The following is a 19,703-nucleotide window of genomic DNA, read 5'->3' on the forward strand; positions in this document are numbered from 1 at the left end:
CAAACAACCCAGTCACGCATTAGTGAATTAATTCCTTCAGCACACCTTATTACCAAAATGGGTGATCAGAAACGGGGTTTTCATGTCAAATACACAAGCAAGAGAAAGGTATCTTCAGCTGTTTGGCAAGTAAAACATGATTTGATCTGCCAGAACACAAAAGTGTGGGTGAATGTTGTTTTGTGCCGCTGTAAGCAGTTCTTCAGTCATGTTCATGGCCGCGTTTTTCTTTGACCAGACCAACCTTGGCGTGAACAAGGAAAAGACAGAGCATCAACTAATGGTGAAATTCCAGATTGTTGAAGAGCCTGGAGCATTATTTTGTCTGAAGGGGCCGTTGTCGCCACAGGTCTACCCCAGGTGCGTTTCTGTGTACAGGAAAGTAACCTCGCCAAAATCGGAATAAAGAAACGTTGCCTAGGACCATTCCATTCCGCAGTGAGATGGACTCGTCGTTTCTGTATTTTGACCTTGTTTAGGATACATTGCTGGCATCCATTTGTCCCGTGAGGCAATGGTGAATCTGCACCCAGGTCAGTTCGTGGTTGTGTTGCAGCGCTTGCTGTGGCTCTGTGGTGGGAGCGGCGGGGGATTGCTGGAGACTCTGTCGCTGGTGGGTCCTCCGACTGTGTCTTAATCCTGTCCTCAGCTAGCTGAAAACCAGCGTTAACGGTGGATCTCCAGCATTTTGAGTTCATTCGCTGCTTCCCGGTTTGCCGTGTTGGTGTTGCAAGCTTTCAAGTCGCACTTCCAGGTGTCCTTGTAGCGCAGCATGGAACGACCGTTCCGGTGGCGAGCTCGCCATAGATAATGTTTTTTGGAATGCGACCGTCGTTCATTCTGCACACGTGACCAAGCCAGCGCAGGTATCTCGGGGTAAGAATGGCAAGCATGCTTGCGCATGTGACATACATTACTGTGAAGAGAAACGTACCTGGGGGACCTATCTATAGCATGAAGATTTTTTATGGATATCAACTTCTTTATGTGAGAACACAACGTTTCGGAGTTAATGCTTACTCTTTCATCAGGTCACCTGATGCTTACTCTTTCATCAGGTCACCAGATGAAAGAGTAAGCATTAACGCCGAAACGTTGTGTTCTCACATAAAGAAGTTGATATCCATACAAAATCTTCATTCGTGTGTATTTCACTTCTACATGCCCTTCAAAGACTTGGTATCTATAGCACCTGTGCCAACAACGACCTTTTCAGCAGTATCCATGACAAATAATTTTGTTCAAGAACCTTCAATCATATTTTAAACAGATTTTCACTATAGCCATTTCCAAACCCTTTCATAGCCACTTCTCGACCAGGTTCTTCCAAAATGTTTCTTTAGTGAGTTGTGGAATTACGTTTCTAATTTGGACACTGGTTATTGTCTTGTGGGATAAAAATTCATTGACTCCCTTACTACCTCTTGTAGTTATGTTTTCAATTACAAATGTCAATTTTGTTTGTCATTTGAAATTACCGACCTTTGCAGAAGAACTTCCATATAACAAGAATGAAAAACAAAACAGAGTAGCGATAGGTCCGAGGTGGTGTTGACACGCTCAGGTGACGACAACAGCCATTTAATATTCCTCACGTTGGTTGGTGGAGGTAAGTAGGAAAGTGGATCAATTCAACTTTCTATGGCTCAGTAATAGCACACGTATCAACACCTCTCAATTCAGTTTCCGTCATTGTGGTGAAAGGTTCGGTTCCAAGATGAACAGGATGACCTTCTTGTGGCGACTGGTGGTGACGTCAGGTAAGTACAAATCTACTTTTCTGTTCCTGTCAAAATGCTTTTCAGTATCCAGCGATGCTTAATTTTTTTTATTCCTTTCCTGATTTGATGATAAAATGAGGATTTGGTGTTCGTCAAATGCGTATTTAACTAAGTCACAGGCTTGAATTCAATTGTTCCTAGCTGCTAATAGTACATATATTTATCGAATGCTACAATCCTTTAGTTCAACAGGTAAACAATTATGTTTCCATCAGACTGGAAACTGTGTGAATGATAGGACAAAGGAAGTCGCATGTCATGAGGTCCGAAGCCAAGGTCACTGGGTACACGATGTCCACGAAAGATTGGTAACAATATGTCACAATACGTGAGCGAGACATCGTGGGTGTCACACGTCTTAGCGTGAGTGAGTGAGTGGGTTTAGTTTCACGCTGCTTGTAGCAATATTCCAGTAATATCACGGCGAGAGACACCAGATATAGGCTTCAAACTGCGTATCCATGTGCGCAATCGAATCCGGATCTTCGGCGTGATGAGCGAACACTTAAACCATTGGGCTGCCCTCCGCCCTCCAGACTGAAAGTACATGCCTTTCTCCTTACGATTGATTAAATATGGTTTTACGCCGAACTTAGCAATATTCCCGTTACATGGCGGTAGTCTGTGAATAATCGAGTCTAAGCCAGACAATACATCGCCCAGCAATGACATAATATCATTATCACCCGACCACCCCATTCCGTTAGTGGCCTCTTACGGCAAGCCTGGGCTGCTGAAGACTAATTTTGACTCGGATCTTCACGAGTGTCGCATTAAGTATGGTCTGGTTTGTAACGCCACACTCTGCAATATTCCAGCTATATGGTGGTCTCTCATTAAGAAAAACAGGAGGTACTCTAGAGAGAGGAGAATATATCTGAAGATTAAATAAAATATTGCTATGGAATCTTAAATCAACCTTACTTGGTTCTTTGCTTTAATATCAGATTAATATTAAAACACGAACGTGTTGGTGCCTTTGTCTATCAGCGACTCGGAATTGGTGAGTGTGCTTTGACAGTCTACAAGATGAAGACGATAAACGTTTTGGCAATTATGGAGACATAAATTGTGTATATCTTAACGAGGATGTGAGTAATACTGGTTCCTATGTTTGTCCTTGCAGACATCAGCTTGGGATCATTTTCCGAGAAACAAAATGCTAGAATCGGTCCAGATGTGTTGGTAGTTTCATTGTATGTATTTTGTGACTGGGTCGATGGGGTAGCACGGCGGTGGAAGCATTTGCTCGTTTTCCACATGGGTACCAGTTTCAGTTACTCATATGGGTACAGTATATGCCCGTTTTTTGTGTACCCCGCTGTCTTATTGCCGGAACATTGCCAAAAGAGACATAAAACCCAACTGACTTACTCACTCCTCTCACTGTCCCCATGACCAAAGATTGTAAGAGGACAGTCACACTTACACACCCTATAACACTGGCCCTTTTTATACTGTAGCAGGTGGTCCACACATAAAGATCAGACATCAACATGTGTCATCTCCACTACGTCAGTTACTTTCCCAAAACTTTCAAAGTAAATTCAAACTTACTATTATTTTACCTGCGGTATGTGTGTCATTTTAACTTATGGTTACACTTGTCTACAACAGCTAACGTCTGAAGGGATGATGTAAATCCAACTAGGGTCCCCATGGTCCCTGGTATGCTGATCTAGTATTACGTATTGGCGATCTTTGGGCCGTGTTTGTTGTTGTATTTTCTTCTTTGGTTGAAATGTATTAGTTTTATATTCATATCTGACCTTCAGTAACCTCTGTCAGTCGAAAGAAGAGACTATCGGGATCGGGTGGTCAGGCTCGCTGACTTGGCTGACACGTGTCTTCGGTTCCTAATGGCGCTGATCAGCGTTCATGCTGTTGATCAATGGATTGTCTGGTTCAGATTCCAATATTTTCAGACCACCACCATACAGTTGGAATATTGCTGAAGGTGGCGTAAAACTAACCTCACTCACTCACTCTAGTATTTGTATTGTCCATCGTCAACAGGTTTACCTCTTCAAAATATGTTCATAAACATTGTCTTCGTCTCGATATCGCTGAGGCATGTGTCATTAAACATCATTACTCACTCGCAGTTCTAAATCTAGATAGGTCACTACCTAAGGGGCAATCTAAGATAGAGTAATATTACTGTCTGTTGTATCACTGAAAGATATTCATGTTTTAACCTCCAGGTATTTTGAAAGAAACAATAGGAAAAGCCTTCATACAAACCAAACTTACGGGTGAGACGACAAACATAGATCTCAGCCAGAAGGAGTCGCTGCTGCTGCAGGTGAAGGGCTGTAATGACCTCTATGTTGTGCTCCGTGAGAAAGAGGGCGGGGAAGACGCAGCTATTGGAATTGGGATTTACTCCAATGATGGCATCATAATGAAACCATGCATCCGGTGTGGAGAGACATATGGTGCCAGGACGGCATATCTCGATTGCGAAGCCTTTAAGCCCTTTTGGATAACATGGGCGGGACTGACGGTAAAGATTGGTCGCGGCCATGATGTGGGAATGCAAGAAATTCTCTCAGCGACATCAACCAAGCCCTACAAAGTCAACTTTCTGGTCCTCTCGGGCGTTGCTAACTGGATCATAGGTTTGTCATTTCATAGATCTTTAATTGTTTTTGTTTGATGCTTAACTCGGCAAAACATGACTCCAAAAACTTTGGCTGTACGATTCGGCCTTGGTTAGTGGTGTTTAACCACATCACAACGAGTCATCACAAAATCCAGTAAAATCCAAACAAAACCTAAGACACAAAATCCTGTGAAATCCGAACCAAACCAAAGACAAATGTAAATACGATGTTCTTGATGTGAGATGCCCATGTCGTGCGGCCAGATTCATCCATAGACTAATATTATATAAAACTGATGGGGCAATCTACAGCATGGAAGGCTTAAATGTCTACATCTGTTTAGATAGCTTTAAAATCCACAGCAATCTGTAACGGTCCTTGACATATAATGAAGTTGAAGAGGGAGTCTGCCACATTCACCAGGAGTCATATTGTTACAAGTAATATTGTCAGCTTTTAAGAAATATCCACATGTTTTCATCTGGATTTGTTCAATGATTTTACAACGCGTGGCACCCACAATTTCTGAACAAAGAATAGGTTTAACCCGAGCAAGAAGCATTTTGAAGAGATCTGAACATAACAAATAGCCTACCCGGTCTTTATATCTATAGATGACCCCAAGGCTTTTATGGGCTTTAGAAGAGCAGTCAGAGCTTCAGTCTGTACTAGCCGCGGCGAGAACACTATTCCCAAATGCCTATATTATGAAACAACTCCTATCCACTGACCATAAAGAAACCACTTTTCATATTGTCTAAGAGGTTCATTATTCCTGATAACAAGAACTTCAGTTTTTTTATCAAGAAGACCGTGAATCTTAATCCGAAGCGGGGAAGCAGTATCCAAGACTGAGGAAATATTATCCGCGAACATTTGAGCATACAGTGGGGAGTAATGTGCATTCATATTGCGCAATTATCCATCTGTTGCGGTTACCCAAAGCGCAGCTATCGAGGATAGTACATGGAGAGGAGATGGGTTTTAGGTTTGGACATGAAAACAGCTAAAGATGCTGAGGTTTTGATATCAAAAAGAAAACAATTCTAGAGAGACGGACCACAGATCTCTGGTTGAAGGATTTGAGACTGATCTTGGGGATGGCATGAATTCAGTTTTTGGGGAATTTCTTTCAGATGTCCTGATGCAACATCATTGTGCAACTGTAGGTCAGTGATAACACTTTGAACTTGATTCTTGCTTGTACTACCCACCATACATTGATGTAAGAATGTTACATGATTTACCACAAACACATACTCTCTTTGACAGAAGAATGTTTGATTAGCTGTATCGAAGGCCTTTGAAAATGCCATGAACTGACAACCTTCCTTTCTTCCTTTCTTCCTAGTATTTCTGTGATTCGTGAATGATATTCTTCTCCCACAAGGGTTACCCTACTATTGAGAATGGAAGGAAATATCTTGCACAAAGACTCAATAAGAGAGATGTCTCTATAATTATTGGAGTTACGTTTTACACTGGATTTGTAAAGGGAAAAACAATGCTTTTATCCCAAAACAAGGAAAACTACCGTTTGATAAAGAGCGCCTACATGCTAGTCTGCCTTACTAATGTTACACTTGCCAGTTGTGGTCAATAGACATCACGATAGCCCTTAAATACGTGCATAATATACATAGTATCGAGCAGATCAGAGAAACCTTCACAGATGTCACCTTTGATGCTGTTAGTGATGAGGGTAAGAATATGTTACCCGCAGAGGAACATCTCACTGTATTCAAACCTCTCACCGAAGATGTACTCTTGGAATTGATCAAGAAGGCCAAACCTTCCAATTTGTCATTTGTTTCTAAATCCATTGAGCGAGCAGTTACTGAGAGACTCTCAGAGCATCTTGGGTCCCATCATCTACATAACTTCTTCCAGTCTGCCTATCGTCAAGGCCACAACACTGAAACAGCACTTCTCAGAGTCCCGAACGACCTGCGACTAGGTTTGGATAGCGAGAAGAGCCTTGTCTGTGCTTCTTGACCTCAGTATCGCTTTCGACACAATTGTCCATAGTCTCCTATTGTCGCGACTGAAATGCGATTTTGGTATCTCTGGAATTCATTTGATGTGGATCAAGTCCTACCTCTCACAACGATACCAGCATGTGCTTGGTGATGGCTCACTGTCTGATCCGGTCCATTTGACATGTGGCGGACTAAAGTGGCATCAATATGCAGATGATTCACAGTTAATTAACATCTTTGACCCTGATCCATCAAGTCAAGATCCGCAGCTACCAAGACAACACAATGTTGCCAGGATATTAAGACATGGATGCTCCAAAACAATTTAAAGCTCAATGACGACACTTCTGAATGGATGCTTGTGAGTTCAAAACCCAACCAGTCACGATGTAATCTACACTCTCTTCAGTTTGGAAGCAGTCTTAGGGCTTTCATCACTAGTGAAAGACTTAGGAGTCATCCTTGATCCTGAGCTTTATCTTGAAGATCACGTCAGTCCCTTCAGCTGAGAAAAATAGGAGCAATGATAAATTATGTGACAACAGAATGAACATTAATCCCTGTTTTATCCCTTGGAATGTCTAGATTAGACTATTGAAACAGTGCAACAGTTTACTTTCCGGATTATCCGGAAGTGTTTGTTTCAAAACTTCATTGGATCTATAATAATTGTGCCAGAATAGTTACTAGTTTACTGTCAACAGTCTAGTCATATCACACCTGTTCTTCAGTGATTGCACTGGCTACCTGTCCTTCAGAGAATGTCTTTTAAAGTTCTGTGCAGAAGCTATAAATGTGTAACAGGCGCTGCTCCCACTTATCTCTGTGAACTACTTCAGTTGTACACACCAGCAAGACCTCTCAGATCTGCCTCACAGAACCTCCTATGGGTACCCAAAGTCAGGTTTGGCCAAAGATCCTATGTGTTCTCTGCAGGCACGGAGTGGAACAGCCTTTCCTACACTCTTAGAACTGTATTCCCGTCATATCTGAAAACTTATCTTTTCCAAAAGGCCTACCCTTCATGCTGATGTGTATCAGTTGAACTTATTTTAATCCTGTGCTGTGTGACTTTGAACATTGGACGCTTCGAGCATGCATTATGCGTGGTGAAATGCGGATTACAAATGGACTGCTGCTACTACTACTACTACTGCTACTACTACTACTACTAGTAGTAGTAGCAGCAGTAGTAGTAATAGTAGTAGTAACGGTCTTCTATGTTGTTTTACAGCTGTGTTGTTTTCCCTACATTTAGGTTCTACAAAGCCGTTGGCCCAGCCAATATTTCAGAAATGACAAAGTATAGATGGTTAATACTAGTCACTTTTACTTAACATCAATGAGGACTGGGAGTTCTATCCATAATACAGATGAGACAGCTATCAGTAGTTGGGGAAACTCAATGCTTTGTCTTCAGATGTAGCGTAGCACTGTACAGCACATGATGGTGTCACATCTACTAATCTCAAATGTTTTTCTCGTTTTCAGAAACTGAGGTCTTGTTGTGTAGCCGTCACCGGTTCCAGCGCACTGTCCAACCTCTGGAAGGCATGATCGACGACCTGGACGTGTTCCACTCCTTTGCTGCTGCCGACATCATCCGCTGCATTGAAGCATGCCACGAAATCCAAGGATGTCAAAGCATCAACTACAACAAGCAAGACGGAACCTGTGAGCTCTTTGCTGCTTTGCCGGAGGATGGTGACTTCAAGGTCAAGGCCAACTGGCAGTCGTGGATTGTCGTTGGTTGAGTTCACCACTGACTGGAAATAGGTCGTAACGCTAACTCAATCCATAATGCATACAGTCTCTCATACACTCTAATCTGTCAGTGGCATTGGAATTATTCATCACTTTTGCTAATCATTTGTCATTTTTAGTGATACGAGTGGAGAGGTCACACAACTTTATTAAAAATAGTTTTAATACTGGCAGTCCATACATATGTACAATAGTGCAAAAGAAGTATCACTGAATATGACTAAAATGTCCTGCTTTGATAATCACACAACAATACAATTGTTATAGAACTCCTTCCTTGGAATACGATCACATAAATCCATTAATTGAAATTCACTCTATGCCGATATGACATTTTCAAGCAGACAGGTTAAATTTGCCGACAAGGCCAATCAGTTCTGTTTACACCCGACCTAAGCATGAGCTACGAGTCAAAAACCCAAACTCCAATTATGTAACCTCATCGCATTTTCTTTACCACAAATTATTTACAGACAATGGGAAGTAGTCAGTGGTAAGCATAGCTTCTTAGCTTCATGGTGAACAGACAATTAAAGTAATTTAGAATGACTTCAGATTTATAAATATATATATGCATTTTTATGTGATAATATATAAGATAATACCATACTCATAACAGCAGAAATATTGCGTGCAAATTTATTATATATGTTTACGTTATAGTTTTGTGACTTCTTGGTGATCATATGATATAGTGCTGTAATTAATATTTGATGTGAGAATGACGAAGGAGTTCGAAACAGATTACAACCAAGGTGATAGTATGTCTCTTTAAGTCAACACATTGACACGAACGTAACACCAAATTGTGTATTAGTACAAAGATTGCCATGCAATGGCCGCCGTTGGAAAGAATATAATAGGGATTCGATTAGTCATAGTCATTATTGATCGTCTTAATTCATAAGACGTTTCACCTCCATCTCGTAAAGTCTGATTCGGGAGAAGTCTATCCTGAAGCACACCTTTCGTCAACCTATGTTTGAAGACATAAGGAATATGGTCACCATGACCTGCATGATAGTTCACTCAGAGTGTTGTGAGGACAGTAATTCAGGTTTGGTTAAACATGCCTTTGATTGTGTCAGTGTGTGGACAGTTTCTAATTTTTCAAACATATCCTGCATGTCCACTGACCAAATGTACTTATTTATCCAGTGAAGCACTTCACGTATTGTCTGATGTTGTTGTTAACATATTCACAATATGAAATTAAGTGAGGATACTTTAATACCATGAGGATTATCCAACCCTCGATGGAATTTTCTGATCACTTTCATTATGCACGTGAATCCAGACTTGATGATAATTACAGTGTTATAATTTCTAAGGGGACTGCTCTATTTATTACTGGCATTCACATTTTCATTCGCGTGTAAAACCCCGAAATATGGGGTTTGAATTAGTACATTGAGTTCAATTGAGCATGTAAACGATTTCTTAGTGTAAAATCCAATACAATACATACAATGGTGTATTGAGAAGGTGGTAAATATCCGATGCACTTATTTACTAATCTCTGTAAAATACTGGTTAAAATTACTGAAGATGCCTTCTCATAGGCTACCAAACAAAATGTTACAACATGATGCTAGTTGATACAAACTGGGTTTTTTCTGTTAGAAATGTGCTATTCTCGAAAGGGTTTGCTTTTGTATGGAATGATCAGTATGTTGATTCTGAGGGTATGTTTACTTTAGAACTAAGACGAACATTAAAAGATAACTATTTATAAGAATGGCCCAAAAAGATATCACTTTTCAGTAAATGTTTGTATTATAAGATGTATAAATGCACTTTTGATGCCGAAATTTATCTTTCATGTCTAAACGTAAAAAGGTGTAGAATAGCGTTAAGTAGATTGAGACGTTCTTCGCGTGATTTATTTATCGAAATTGAAGAAGATTTTAAAATGTCAAAAAAAAGAAAACCTACGCTGAAAACTATGTGATCTTCACCTAACAGAAAGTGAATATCAGTGTCTTATAATAATGTGTTCTTCTTATAATTCTCTGAGAAAGTTGTATTTTAAGAAATATTATTGTGCCTACTCAAACCTTTATAAATTCCACGCATTATTAAATAACAAAAGGCATACTATGCTTCAAAACGTATTCATGTTCGTTTACTATGCCATGTTGTTTAGGACAGAATGTATCTCAGAACACAATGTATCCTACTTTTGACTACTTTCTCCTTCATGTATGTTTCATGTGTGTGAATATGATTTAACTAATGTGTTGTCCTACAGACCTGTGGCGTTTTATTACCGAAAATAGACATGTTAGTGTTTCTTTGAAGTGAATAAATATTTTAACATATTCTTTCTCAACATATTATGTTGTATTTGGGATTTCACTTTATTAGTAAAGTACAAATTTTAGTACTGCTTTGGTTGAGTCCCATCCGGGTTTTGAACCCTCACCCTTAGAGTCAGGCACCTAATCGCCAGCACACAAAGTCAGCCGCCTAGCCCGCTCAGCCACCGCGATTTCCACTTGTGCCTTCCACTCAACCAAGAAGTACTAGTACTTTACTAAGAAAGTGAAATCCCAAATATGACGTGTTGCATTTGACCACTTTCTAGATGGCATGGTGTAATCATGCTCTTTCTCAATTTATTCCTGCATTATCCACTTAAGACTGCCAGTTATATCAAGTCCTAAGTAGCTATCCTGATATAACGGTTTGGAACATCTTTCTCACATATTTTGCCTGGTTGTGGTGCATGGATAAAGTTGTCGGATTACATGTAATGGCTTGGAAAGCAAACAAACTATTAATGTCAACACGACGTATATATGATGTCACTTCTAGTTTTTGTTTTCCTATCGCATCTGTATAAATTATTACCAATAATTTGCTGTTTGTTCTATTTCTTCAACGGGTTAGCAAAACAAGATATCCACCGCCCGCTATTATTTGCAAACGTCCTGTGAATTCTTTGTCTTCAAGGAGACGTTTCAATGGGTTGTTTGCCTCCAAAGATGCCACTAAGCCTAAACCCTCAACCCTAAACTCTAACCCTAACCCTACAGATCGTGGGTTAGCAGCGAAGGCAAACGGAGCAATTATCGCGGAATAGCGCTATATCCTCCCTGAATGGCATTGTGTAATCATCCTCCCTGAGGATCAGAAAGGATGCCATACCCTAAAACTAAACCTTAAATCCCATCCCGAATCCATAACCAAACTCTAACCCTACAGACAGTAGACGGAGCAATTATCGCTACATCAGACAAAATGGACCCGGAAAAGTGCACTCAAGTCAAGAAATTCACCCATCCCAATACTCAATCCAAATCCAACTTGTTCACAAGTGCCACTGCAGGGGTAATGAACAAAGGCGAGCGTGGGTTTGCACAATGGTTACTAAGACCGTATAACGTGTACGCCCAGCACTCACCAATCACGGTACTGTTACTATATACGCTTCTGGTTCCGATTCTAGGCAACCAGTCAGACGTTTTGCTAAATTCCAGGAAAAGCTAATGAGTGCTTCTACAATGGAATGGATTTTCCGATTTTTTCGAAATTAGGTTCTGAACTAGTATGTGTGTGTTGTATTAAATGCAAACATTGTTTTGAATTGTCAACTAACGTTTTTGATCAGTAAAAAAATCAAAATGTGTTTCAAATAGCGATTTATAGAAACTTAGAGATTCATAGAGATTTATAGAAATTTCCACCGTAACTATGAAGTAAAGCGAGATCCTAATTTGCTATAGCTATGTTCATTGGTCACTTAAGATTGCCAAAATATAAGAGACTAAGACTTCAGTATCATTGGCTGAGAGTTTATTTTTAATTATCCAAGTGTTTATCATTGAAAGAAAGTTATCTCCTGTTCTAAAACAGAAAGAAATTGTTCCCCATAAATTGCATCCGTATGTCATTCGCCAACATTCAAGAAATACCAGCAAGCAATTCACTCACAGATCATTTATAAATGCTACTCCACTCAGCCACCAAGGCCTCCACAAAATGCTGCCAATTGGTAAGTGCGACTTCAGTTACCTTGAATACCCCTCTGACAAACGTAATGTGCACGGATCCCACGGCCGAAAGCTATCAGTATACAAGGCATCTGAAAGTGGCCAAATGCACGTGCTATATTTGGGATTACATGCTCCCAGAAAAAATACAGTCATTTCATGACTAAACATTTCAGTCAGTTCATGTAATGACTAACTGTGTCACGCATTTCGCGTCATAATGTGTCAGAACAATTAATACACGTCACTCAGTCCATGAAATTTCACACTTAATAACTTAATCTATGTGAACCACAATTTCAACACAACGTACTGTCACTAACAGTTAAAACAGTTGTGACAGTGACTGTTGCGCTTTATCTTGGCTCTGAAGCATTTACACCTGTTTGTTTGACACTTGTTGTGTCCAGAGTGCCCACACCCCACAATTACCTGTCCACCACATATGGATGAAACGAAATTCCATGAAATGACTTTAGTACATTGATTGTTGTACACAATATTAAGCAAATGCCTAGCCCTTTTAGTCATTTCACGAAATGGCTGAATATTTTAGTCTTTTAACGGAATGAGTGATTTTCACAACTTGACTGTAACATATATTTAGCCATGCAGTTAAAGTATTCCCTCGTCACGCTTGAGTCCTGGGTTCGATTGCCGTCGGGAGTACAATCTGTGAGGACCATTTCTTGTATTGTCGTTAAAAGAATTTGCCTTTATAGCTGAATAGGTTATCAAGATAATACGGGTTTCAGGGTGCAACAGAACCGAGGACTACGACACACTCACTTGGCTTCGGTGAATTTCCAGGTCACTCTCCATGGTGTGTAACCTTGTGCTTAGTGGTAGGTGTAACTGCTGTAGGTGGTCCGCTCTTAACTCAAAATAGGTTCATCGTGAGTACGTCACAATGTCCCTTTTGCCTTTGTTTTACCGTACAGTATATGTGTGGGTGGTAAAATGGATGACCATATTTAAACATTCAGGAGGTGATTAATTACAATATAAACAAGAATGTAATATATTAAAGCATAAATATAATATACATATACAAATCCTTATTACTAGATGGGTGCAAGGAGCATGGCGCAGCATTTGGATCCGACAAAAATATCCTCTATAGTACGTATTTACGTTTATCTCAACAATTTATGTAGCAGATATGCGAAAGTGTGAACTATCCGTTGAAATAAGTTCCGCCTAACTACAGTTCCAGAGGTGGGACGATATTAATGGTGCAAAAAGGACTTTACTAAGGAGAGACGAGTGCAGGAATAAGCAATACAGATTTTTTTCCCAAGTCCAAGGCGACTTTTATGGAACAGACTATGGCTTTATGCAAATTAGTGTGCAATGATATTGTATTGCGAAGGGCACTCTTTAAATGTCCATTTTGAAATTAGACTTAACTTCATTATAAACGATAGCTGGCGTAAAAAGTAATAGCTTTCATGCTGAAGCTATTAAAGATATAACTACCACAGAGCCACATTATCTCCATAGAAAGAAACAGATAGGAGGGGGCGTCTCAAAAGCAAAATCAGGATGGTGAAGCTAATTATGGTTGCGGTGGGGCTGGAGGAACCAGATATCAGGTAAGATAGGGAAGTAGGCAAGTACACGGCATGTCTTAACATATATAACAATATCCAGTCCTGGCGATATTCGGGTTTTCATACGACATATTTTGATATTTGACATATACGATGGTTTTCTGTGGGTATGAGCTCTCATACTCTTTTACATGTCTTAACATAAACTTTATGAAGGAAAGACACGTAAGAAGTTCATCACTAGATGAGACGTGTTCACCATACGTGAAAAAATAGCGAATATATTCATGGAATAACCCCTTGTGCCAGTAAGCAGCGCATGCGTGCCATGTCAAGTGACTCGACTATCCATCGTCATAAATGGCTGAGCGGCCTAATTGCCATCTACAGTCTAATCTATTGTTTTCGGCAGCTGATCGATTTTTTACGAAATATTTCATTCGTATGTTTTGCCCGATTTTACAAGTAAACATGCCTTTCTGGATATCCTCTTACGCATCCCACTGAATGCCCAGTTTGCCGAAGTGAGTTATTTCGACATATCATATTTTCATTTGTGTAAATTTGATGGATACAGAGTAACAGCATAAAAAAAAACAATTATTTTTTTCCATTTGCGACAGTACTTTAGACAAGGAAATGACAGCTCAATATTCACAGCAGAAGTAATAGCAATACCAGCAGTTCTAAAATATGTTCAAAGACGTCCTAAAATTATCTTGTAAACGTCCACTTTTGTCAGAAATTATTGAAGTCACGTTTAAACTTCTGATAACACAATGGCTGATTAGGGCACTAAGGCAGCGCTCAACACATCTGTGACAGCACATGTTGTTTCCTCCTCTGATTACAAAGCTGACATTGTACATCCGTTATCTGATGCCAAAATGTGAGACACCCATGCAGGTTTCAATAAAGTACATCTATTTCAATCAACTTTCGATTAAACCTCTGTGTATTGTCAGTCCAGACTTGAGGAGGTTATAATGCGACGATGTCGCATTGGTCATACACGTCATACATATAAATACCTATCAAAAGGTGAGGATCCTCCGTTTTGCATCCCTTGTGAGGAGAGAATCACGGTCAAGCATGTCTCTTTCCACCACGAGGGACACGTATTTCAGTGTAAAATCTTTAGTATTATAGTCGTATCTATATCCTAATAGACTTACTCTCCTTCCGTGGGAGTTTTCTTAAAATGCACCTTTATTCTAAATAATTATTTCTAGTTAGGATATGGCGGAAATCTTGCTGATGTGACTTTGACTGTTAACTCACTCACCCATTTTAATAATCGGTGCAAAGTCTAGACCCCTTTCATTCATTTTAACGTAGATATTAGTATCGAAAATATCAAAATATATGTACCAGTGCACTCTTTTTGTCCTTAGTGTGCACCTAACATCTTGACGGTGCTGTTCATGTGTCACCCAGTAAAGAGTTCAGAAATAGCCAGACTAGTTAAGCTGAAGCTGAAGATGTTTGTTCTCCCGATGACACCAAATATTGCTCAAGAGCTTCCAGTCACATTTCCTGAAGGTTTCTACTTCAGTCATTTGTGAAACCTTTCCGTAGCCATGTTTCGACTGTGTTGTTTTCTGTGTGAGTTATGGACATTGACTACTGTGTTTTGGTCATAGACTTACAACCAAGTAAAACAGTCCCTCGTACACGTGGACACAATTGTTACGCCCTCAAACTCCCCAGAATATAATTGGTAATGCTGTCCCAACTCCACCCCCACCACTCTCTTAGAAATCGCCATGCTATGGATAAAATAGAACTGGCTATGACTGAAACGAAACAGCGCAGAACAACGATTGCACAACGATTGCACAACAGACTCATTTCATTCCTCATATTGAACAGTGTCAGTCACTCGTAATGAGGAAAGAAGATTAATAAGACAGTGTCACGCTTCAATTAGTGACACGAATATGGAAACTAATGATTTGTTGAGATCTGTTTCCAGGAAAACATATCCCTTACCGAACGCGCATATCAGCATCACTTGGAGTCATTGGTGTGTATTCCTGTCAAAATGCTATTAAATATCCAAAAGTTACCTTCAATACTATTATTTCTCTTTTATTTAAGTGATTTCCTGACATTGGCATGCGTTGACATTCCTTTATTACCACTAATTAACCCATTTATTCCCACTTTGGGACGGGTACTTCAAAAAATCGTTTTCTCCTATTGCTAAAACGTTTCAAACTTTCGTTGTTTGAATAGAAAAATAAAATGAAAATGGTTTACATTTTTTCACACTCAATTTTCCACTGAAGTACCGTTCTATAAAATGGGACGATGCAGATGAGTGAACTTAAATTTAGTAATATATTAGGCTTGGGAGATCAACCTCTTAAATCTTGAAATTAACTCCTTTACTTCAAAAGCTTTTATATGCAACTATGTGTATAGACAAATTGAAACCTGAACATTTCCTGAGCATTCTCGATCCCATAAAATGTTCTTTGATGAACAAACCATCATAGTTGATGAACGTCCTCTGCTGGGGAAAATTATAATGGAATGTTTTCTATTTATGAACTTCAAAAAGCTCTGAAAGATGCCCACGATACTGATGCGGGACCAGATGCCATATAGTATCAACTCCAGAGGCATTTACGGAATCGAGTTTAGAGACCCTTTTAAAAAGTTTTGATAGTATTTGGACGTCAGTGGAATTTCCTTCTTCAGGGCGTGATGCTATCATTGTTCCAATTCTTCAGCATGTACGCGGCCATACCGATCCTTAAAATTATCGACAAATCTCACTGACAAGCTGCGTTTGCAAATCCATGGAAGGCATGACCAGTAATTGATTAGTTAAGCACTCACAAACCGATAATCTTCTTACCGGCATACTATATGTGGTTTGTGAAAGAAACAGAAGTAAAGATTTACATGAGTTAGTATGACATACTAGGGAATATTTACCCAAGGCCCCTCACTTCCTCCACGTGTGTGTGTCAATGCACCTACATAACACTGCAAAACAATCCTGGACCCATAGTTTTCATATGTGAGGAACAAGAGAGGCCTTACGGATACATTCATCAACAATGATGTTTGGTTCATCAAACAACATTTACTGGGATCGAGAATGTCCTTGAAATATTCAGGTTTCAGTTTAATAATACACATTGACTAATATAAAAGCCAGTTTGGTTCTCTTCCATGAAAGCCGTTAAAATATTGTTAAGATTTAAGTAATTGATCTCCTGTCGCCTAAGCCTAATACATTACTTCATTTATGTTCACTCATCTGCAGATCGTCCCATTTTGGGCACGCACTTTTGCAGCGTAAAACGTTCGGCAAATTTGGTTTACTGGAAAATGGGACCTCATTTCTTTCATTGCTTGCAAAATGAGACCAGCTCACAACATATGAAGAAATTCTAAGACCCTATGCATAAATGGGTAAATATTTTCGAACGTTTTACTTTGGATTATTCTATCAGTGTGGAGAAAAATCAGTCTGTGCTTCAAAAACCTTAGGTTATGACTGTTGAGTCTAACACTGGGATAGCTTATAGCTGTTTGTATTTGAAATCTAAAATATTCTTGTTATCTTAATTTTGGCTAGCATTTCTTACACAAGCCAGCGGCTGAAGGGATGGTGTAAACCAAACTAGGGTTCATGCAGGTAGCAAAGGTACTGTAAGTCGCCATTGTCCCTATTATGGTGATCTACCTTTAGGTTTTGCCGATCTATAGCCCGTGTTTAATATTGTGTTGTCTACTTTACTTACTAGAAAGTTTTACTTTTCCACGCTAGTTTATATATCCATATCTTTGATACCCTACTATTTTTACTGTCCATCGTTACAGGTTTTATTCTTCAAAATGCTCATTTTTCTTGAATTAAGATTAGAATAACATTATTTCTTATGCCTGTTATAAGATACAACAGTTTCAAAAATGAGTGAGCTGAGTTTTATTCCGCTTTTAGCAACATCGCATCGGACACAAAGTTACACTGCACATATTGCACTCTTGGGAATCGCAGCCGGACCTTTCATGTGACGAGCATTCGCTTTAATCATGAGGCTACCTTGTGAGAAATGCAGCTTCAGGATTACACTTTCCATTTAGCGAGTCTTAGTGAGCTACACACATTATGTCTTCCTCTAATACTGCTCATAATCCCAAAAAATAATATTACTTTTGTAACCTACAGGTATTTTCAAAGAAACAATAGGTAAAACCTTCATACAAACAAAGGGTCTGATGACGACAAATATTGAAAATTATTCATGTTTTAACCGCCGGGTATTTTGAAAGAAACAATAGGAAAAGCCTTTATACAAACCAAACTTACGGGTGAGACGACAAACATAAATCTCAGCCAGAAGGAGTCATTGCTTGTGTAAGTTAAGGGCTGTAATGACCTCTACGTTGTGCTCCGTGAGATAGAGGGCGGGGACGAAGCAGATATCGGAATAATTTTCAGTAGTTTGATTATGATGAAGCCATGCCACGCCTGCGCAGAACTGAACTGAACTGAATATCTCTACCGAACAACCTTTAAGCCCTTTTGGGTAACATGGGTGGGATCGACTGTGAAGATTGGCCACGACCACACTGTGGGGATGCAAGAAATTCTATCAACGATATCAACCAAGTCCTTCAAAGTCAGCTTCATGGTCCTAGATCTCGTTGCTAACTGGATCATTGGTATTTTATTCTATTGCATTTTCTTGGCTTTTACTTTTTCTTAATGACGCACAAGACTTTTTCTCTACTTTATCATCCTATCGGCATAGGATCGAAACTGACTATGAGACTAGGTTGCACAAACTGGTGCCAAAAAATCATCACAGCAATCCATAATCTGCACCTGCAGACATGTATATTGTTTCCATTAGGATTTCAAAGCATATTTCATGATCAATATTTGTTTCTTTCTCTAACGCCAAATTTAGTAACATTCCAACTATATTTTGTCTGGTTTTCAGAAACTGAGGTATTGAAGTGTGGCCGTCATCTTTACAAACACATAGTGCAACCTCTGGAAGGCATGATCGACGACCTGGACGTGTTCCACTCCTTTGCTGCTGCCGACATCATCCGCTGCATTGAAGCATGCCACGAAATCCAAGGATGTCAAAGCATCAACTACAACAAGCAAGACGGAACTTGTGAGCTCTTTGCTGCTTTGCCGGAGGATGGTGATTTCAAGGCCAAGGTCAACTTGCAGTTGTGGATTGTCGTTGTTGAATGTCCCCGCTGACTGGCAGTAAGTCGTCAAGCAGTTTAAAGAAGCTGAGTTCGTAATGCACGTGGTTGGTCACTCACTTTAATCTGCCAGTGGCATCAGAGTTATTCATTACCTTTCTTGCTCAATTGTCATTTGTCGAAATTGTTACGGTTAAGAATTTACGGTGACAAACGATGTAAGAAATCCCCTTGTGAACCAGCAAAACAGAACAAAGACAAGTCATAAACGTTCAAATTATGTACTAATATGCAACGAGAGCAAGGTATACAAAGTCACAAGACAATTTCACAATGCTGATTACAAATACAATTCAAGGGAGACAAAATCTAAGTCAATGGGTCACAAAATACAATATAGCAAACTCACCAAAGTCTTTGTGCGAGAGAGAATCAACTATGCAAAATGTAAACACAGTGATCGGTTTGACAGCAGATAATGTAGATTCAGGCGTTGACGGGTTTTGATGATCAAGCGTTGGCACTGATTTTTATCCTCCAGTTAATATGAATGAGTGTTCCCCTCAACACGGCAGCCATCCTTTTTATATATACTAAGTCATTTCCCGAAAGTCATTTCACTTACGAACATCGTCAACACTGTAGAATGCCCTCAATTAAGTCTCCCGAAAGTAAACACATATAAAACTAGGAGCAGATAAATTCCGGAAAACCAGAATTCTAAACGTTTTGACCATCTGTTAAAATGAAATGTGACCCATCATATTATTATAAGTAGTATTACTTATTTGGGTGACAATGTTTAAAGTTTTGAGTGATTCGTATCATACATGTAAAG

General features: G+C 39.5%; 1 protein-coding gene and 1 pseudogene across 1 annotated transcript; both read left to right on the plus strand.

Moving 5' to 3' along the window:
- Positions 1–1,717: 1,717 nt before the first annotated feature.
- Positions 1,718–8,120, plus strand: LOC137277722 (uncharacterized). The gene is made up of 3 exons (XM_067809616.1): positions 1,718–1,760; positions 3,986–4,402; positions 7,858–8,120. Exons 1-3 carry the CDS (start codon positions 1,718–1,720, stop codon positions 8,118–8,120), a joined length of 723 nt encoding a protein of 240 aa, XP_067665717.1.
- Positions 8,121–17,964: 9,844 nt separating this feature from the next.
- LOC137277730 (uncharacterized) lies at positions 17,965–18,920 on the plus strand (annotated as a pseudogene).
- Positions 18,921–19,703: the final 783 nt, after the last annotated feature.

The sequence above is a fragment of the Haliotis asinina genome, chromosome 1 (assembly GCF_037392515.1).
Source record: "Haliotis asinina isolate JCU_RB_2024 chromosome 1, JCU_Hal_asi_v2, whole genome shotgun sequence".
NCBI lineage: Eukaryota > Metazoa > Mollusca > Gastropoda > Lepetellida > Haliotidae > Haliotis > Haliotis asinina.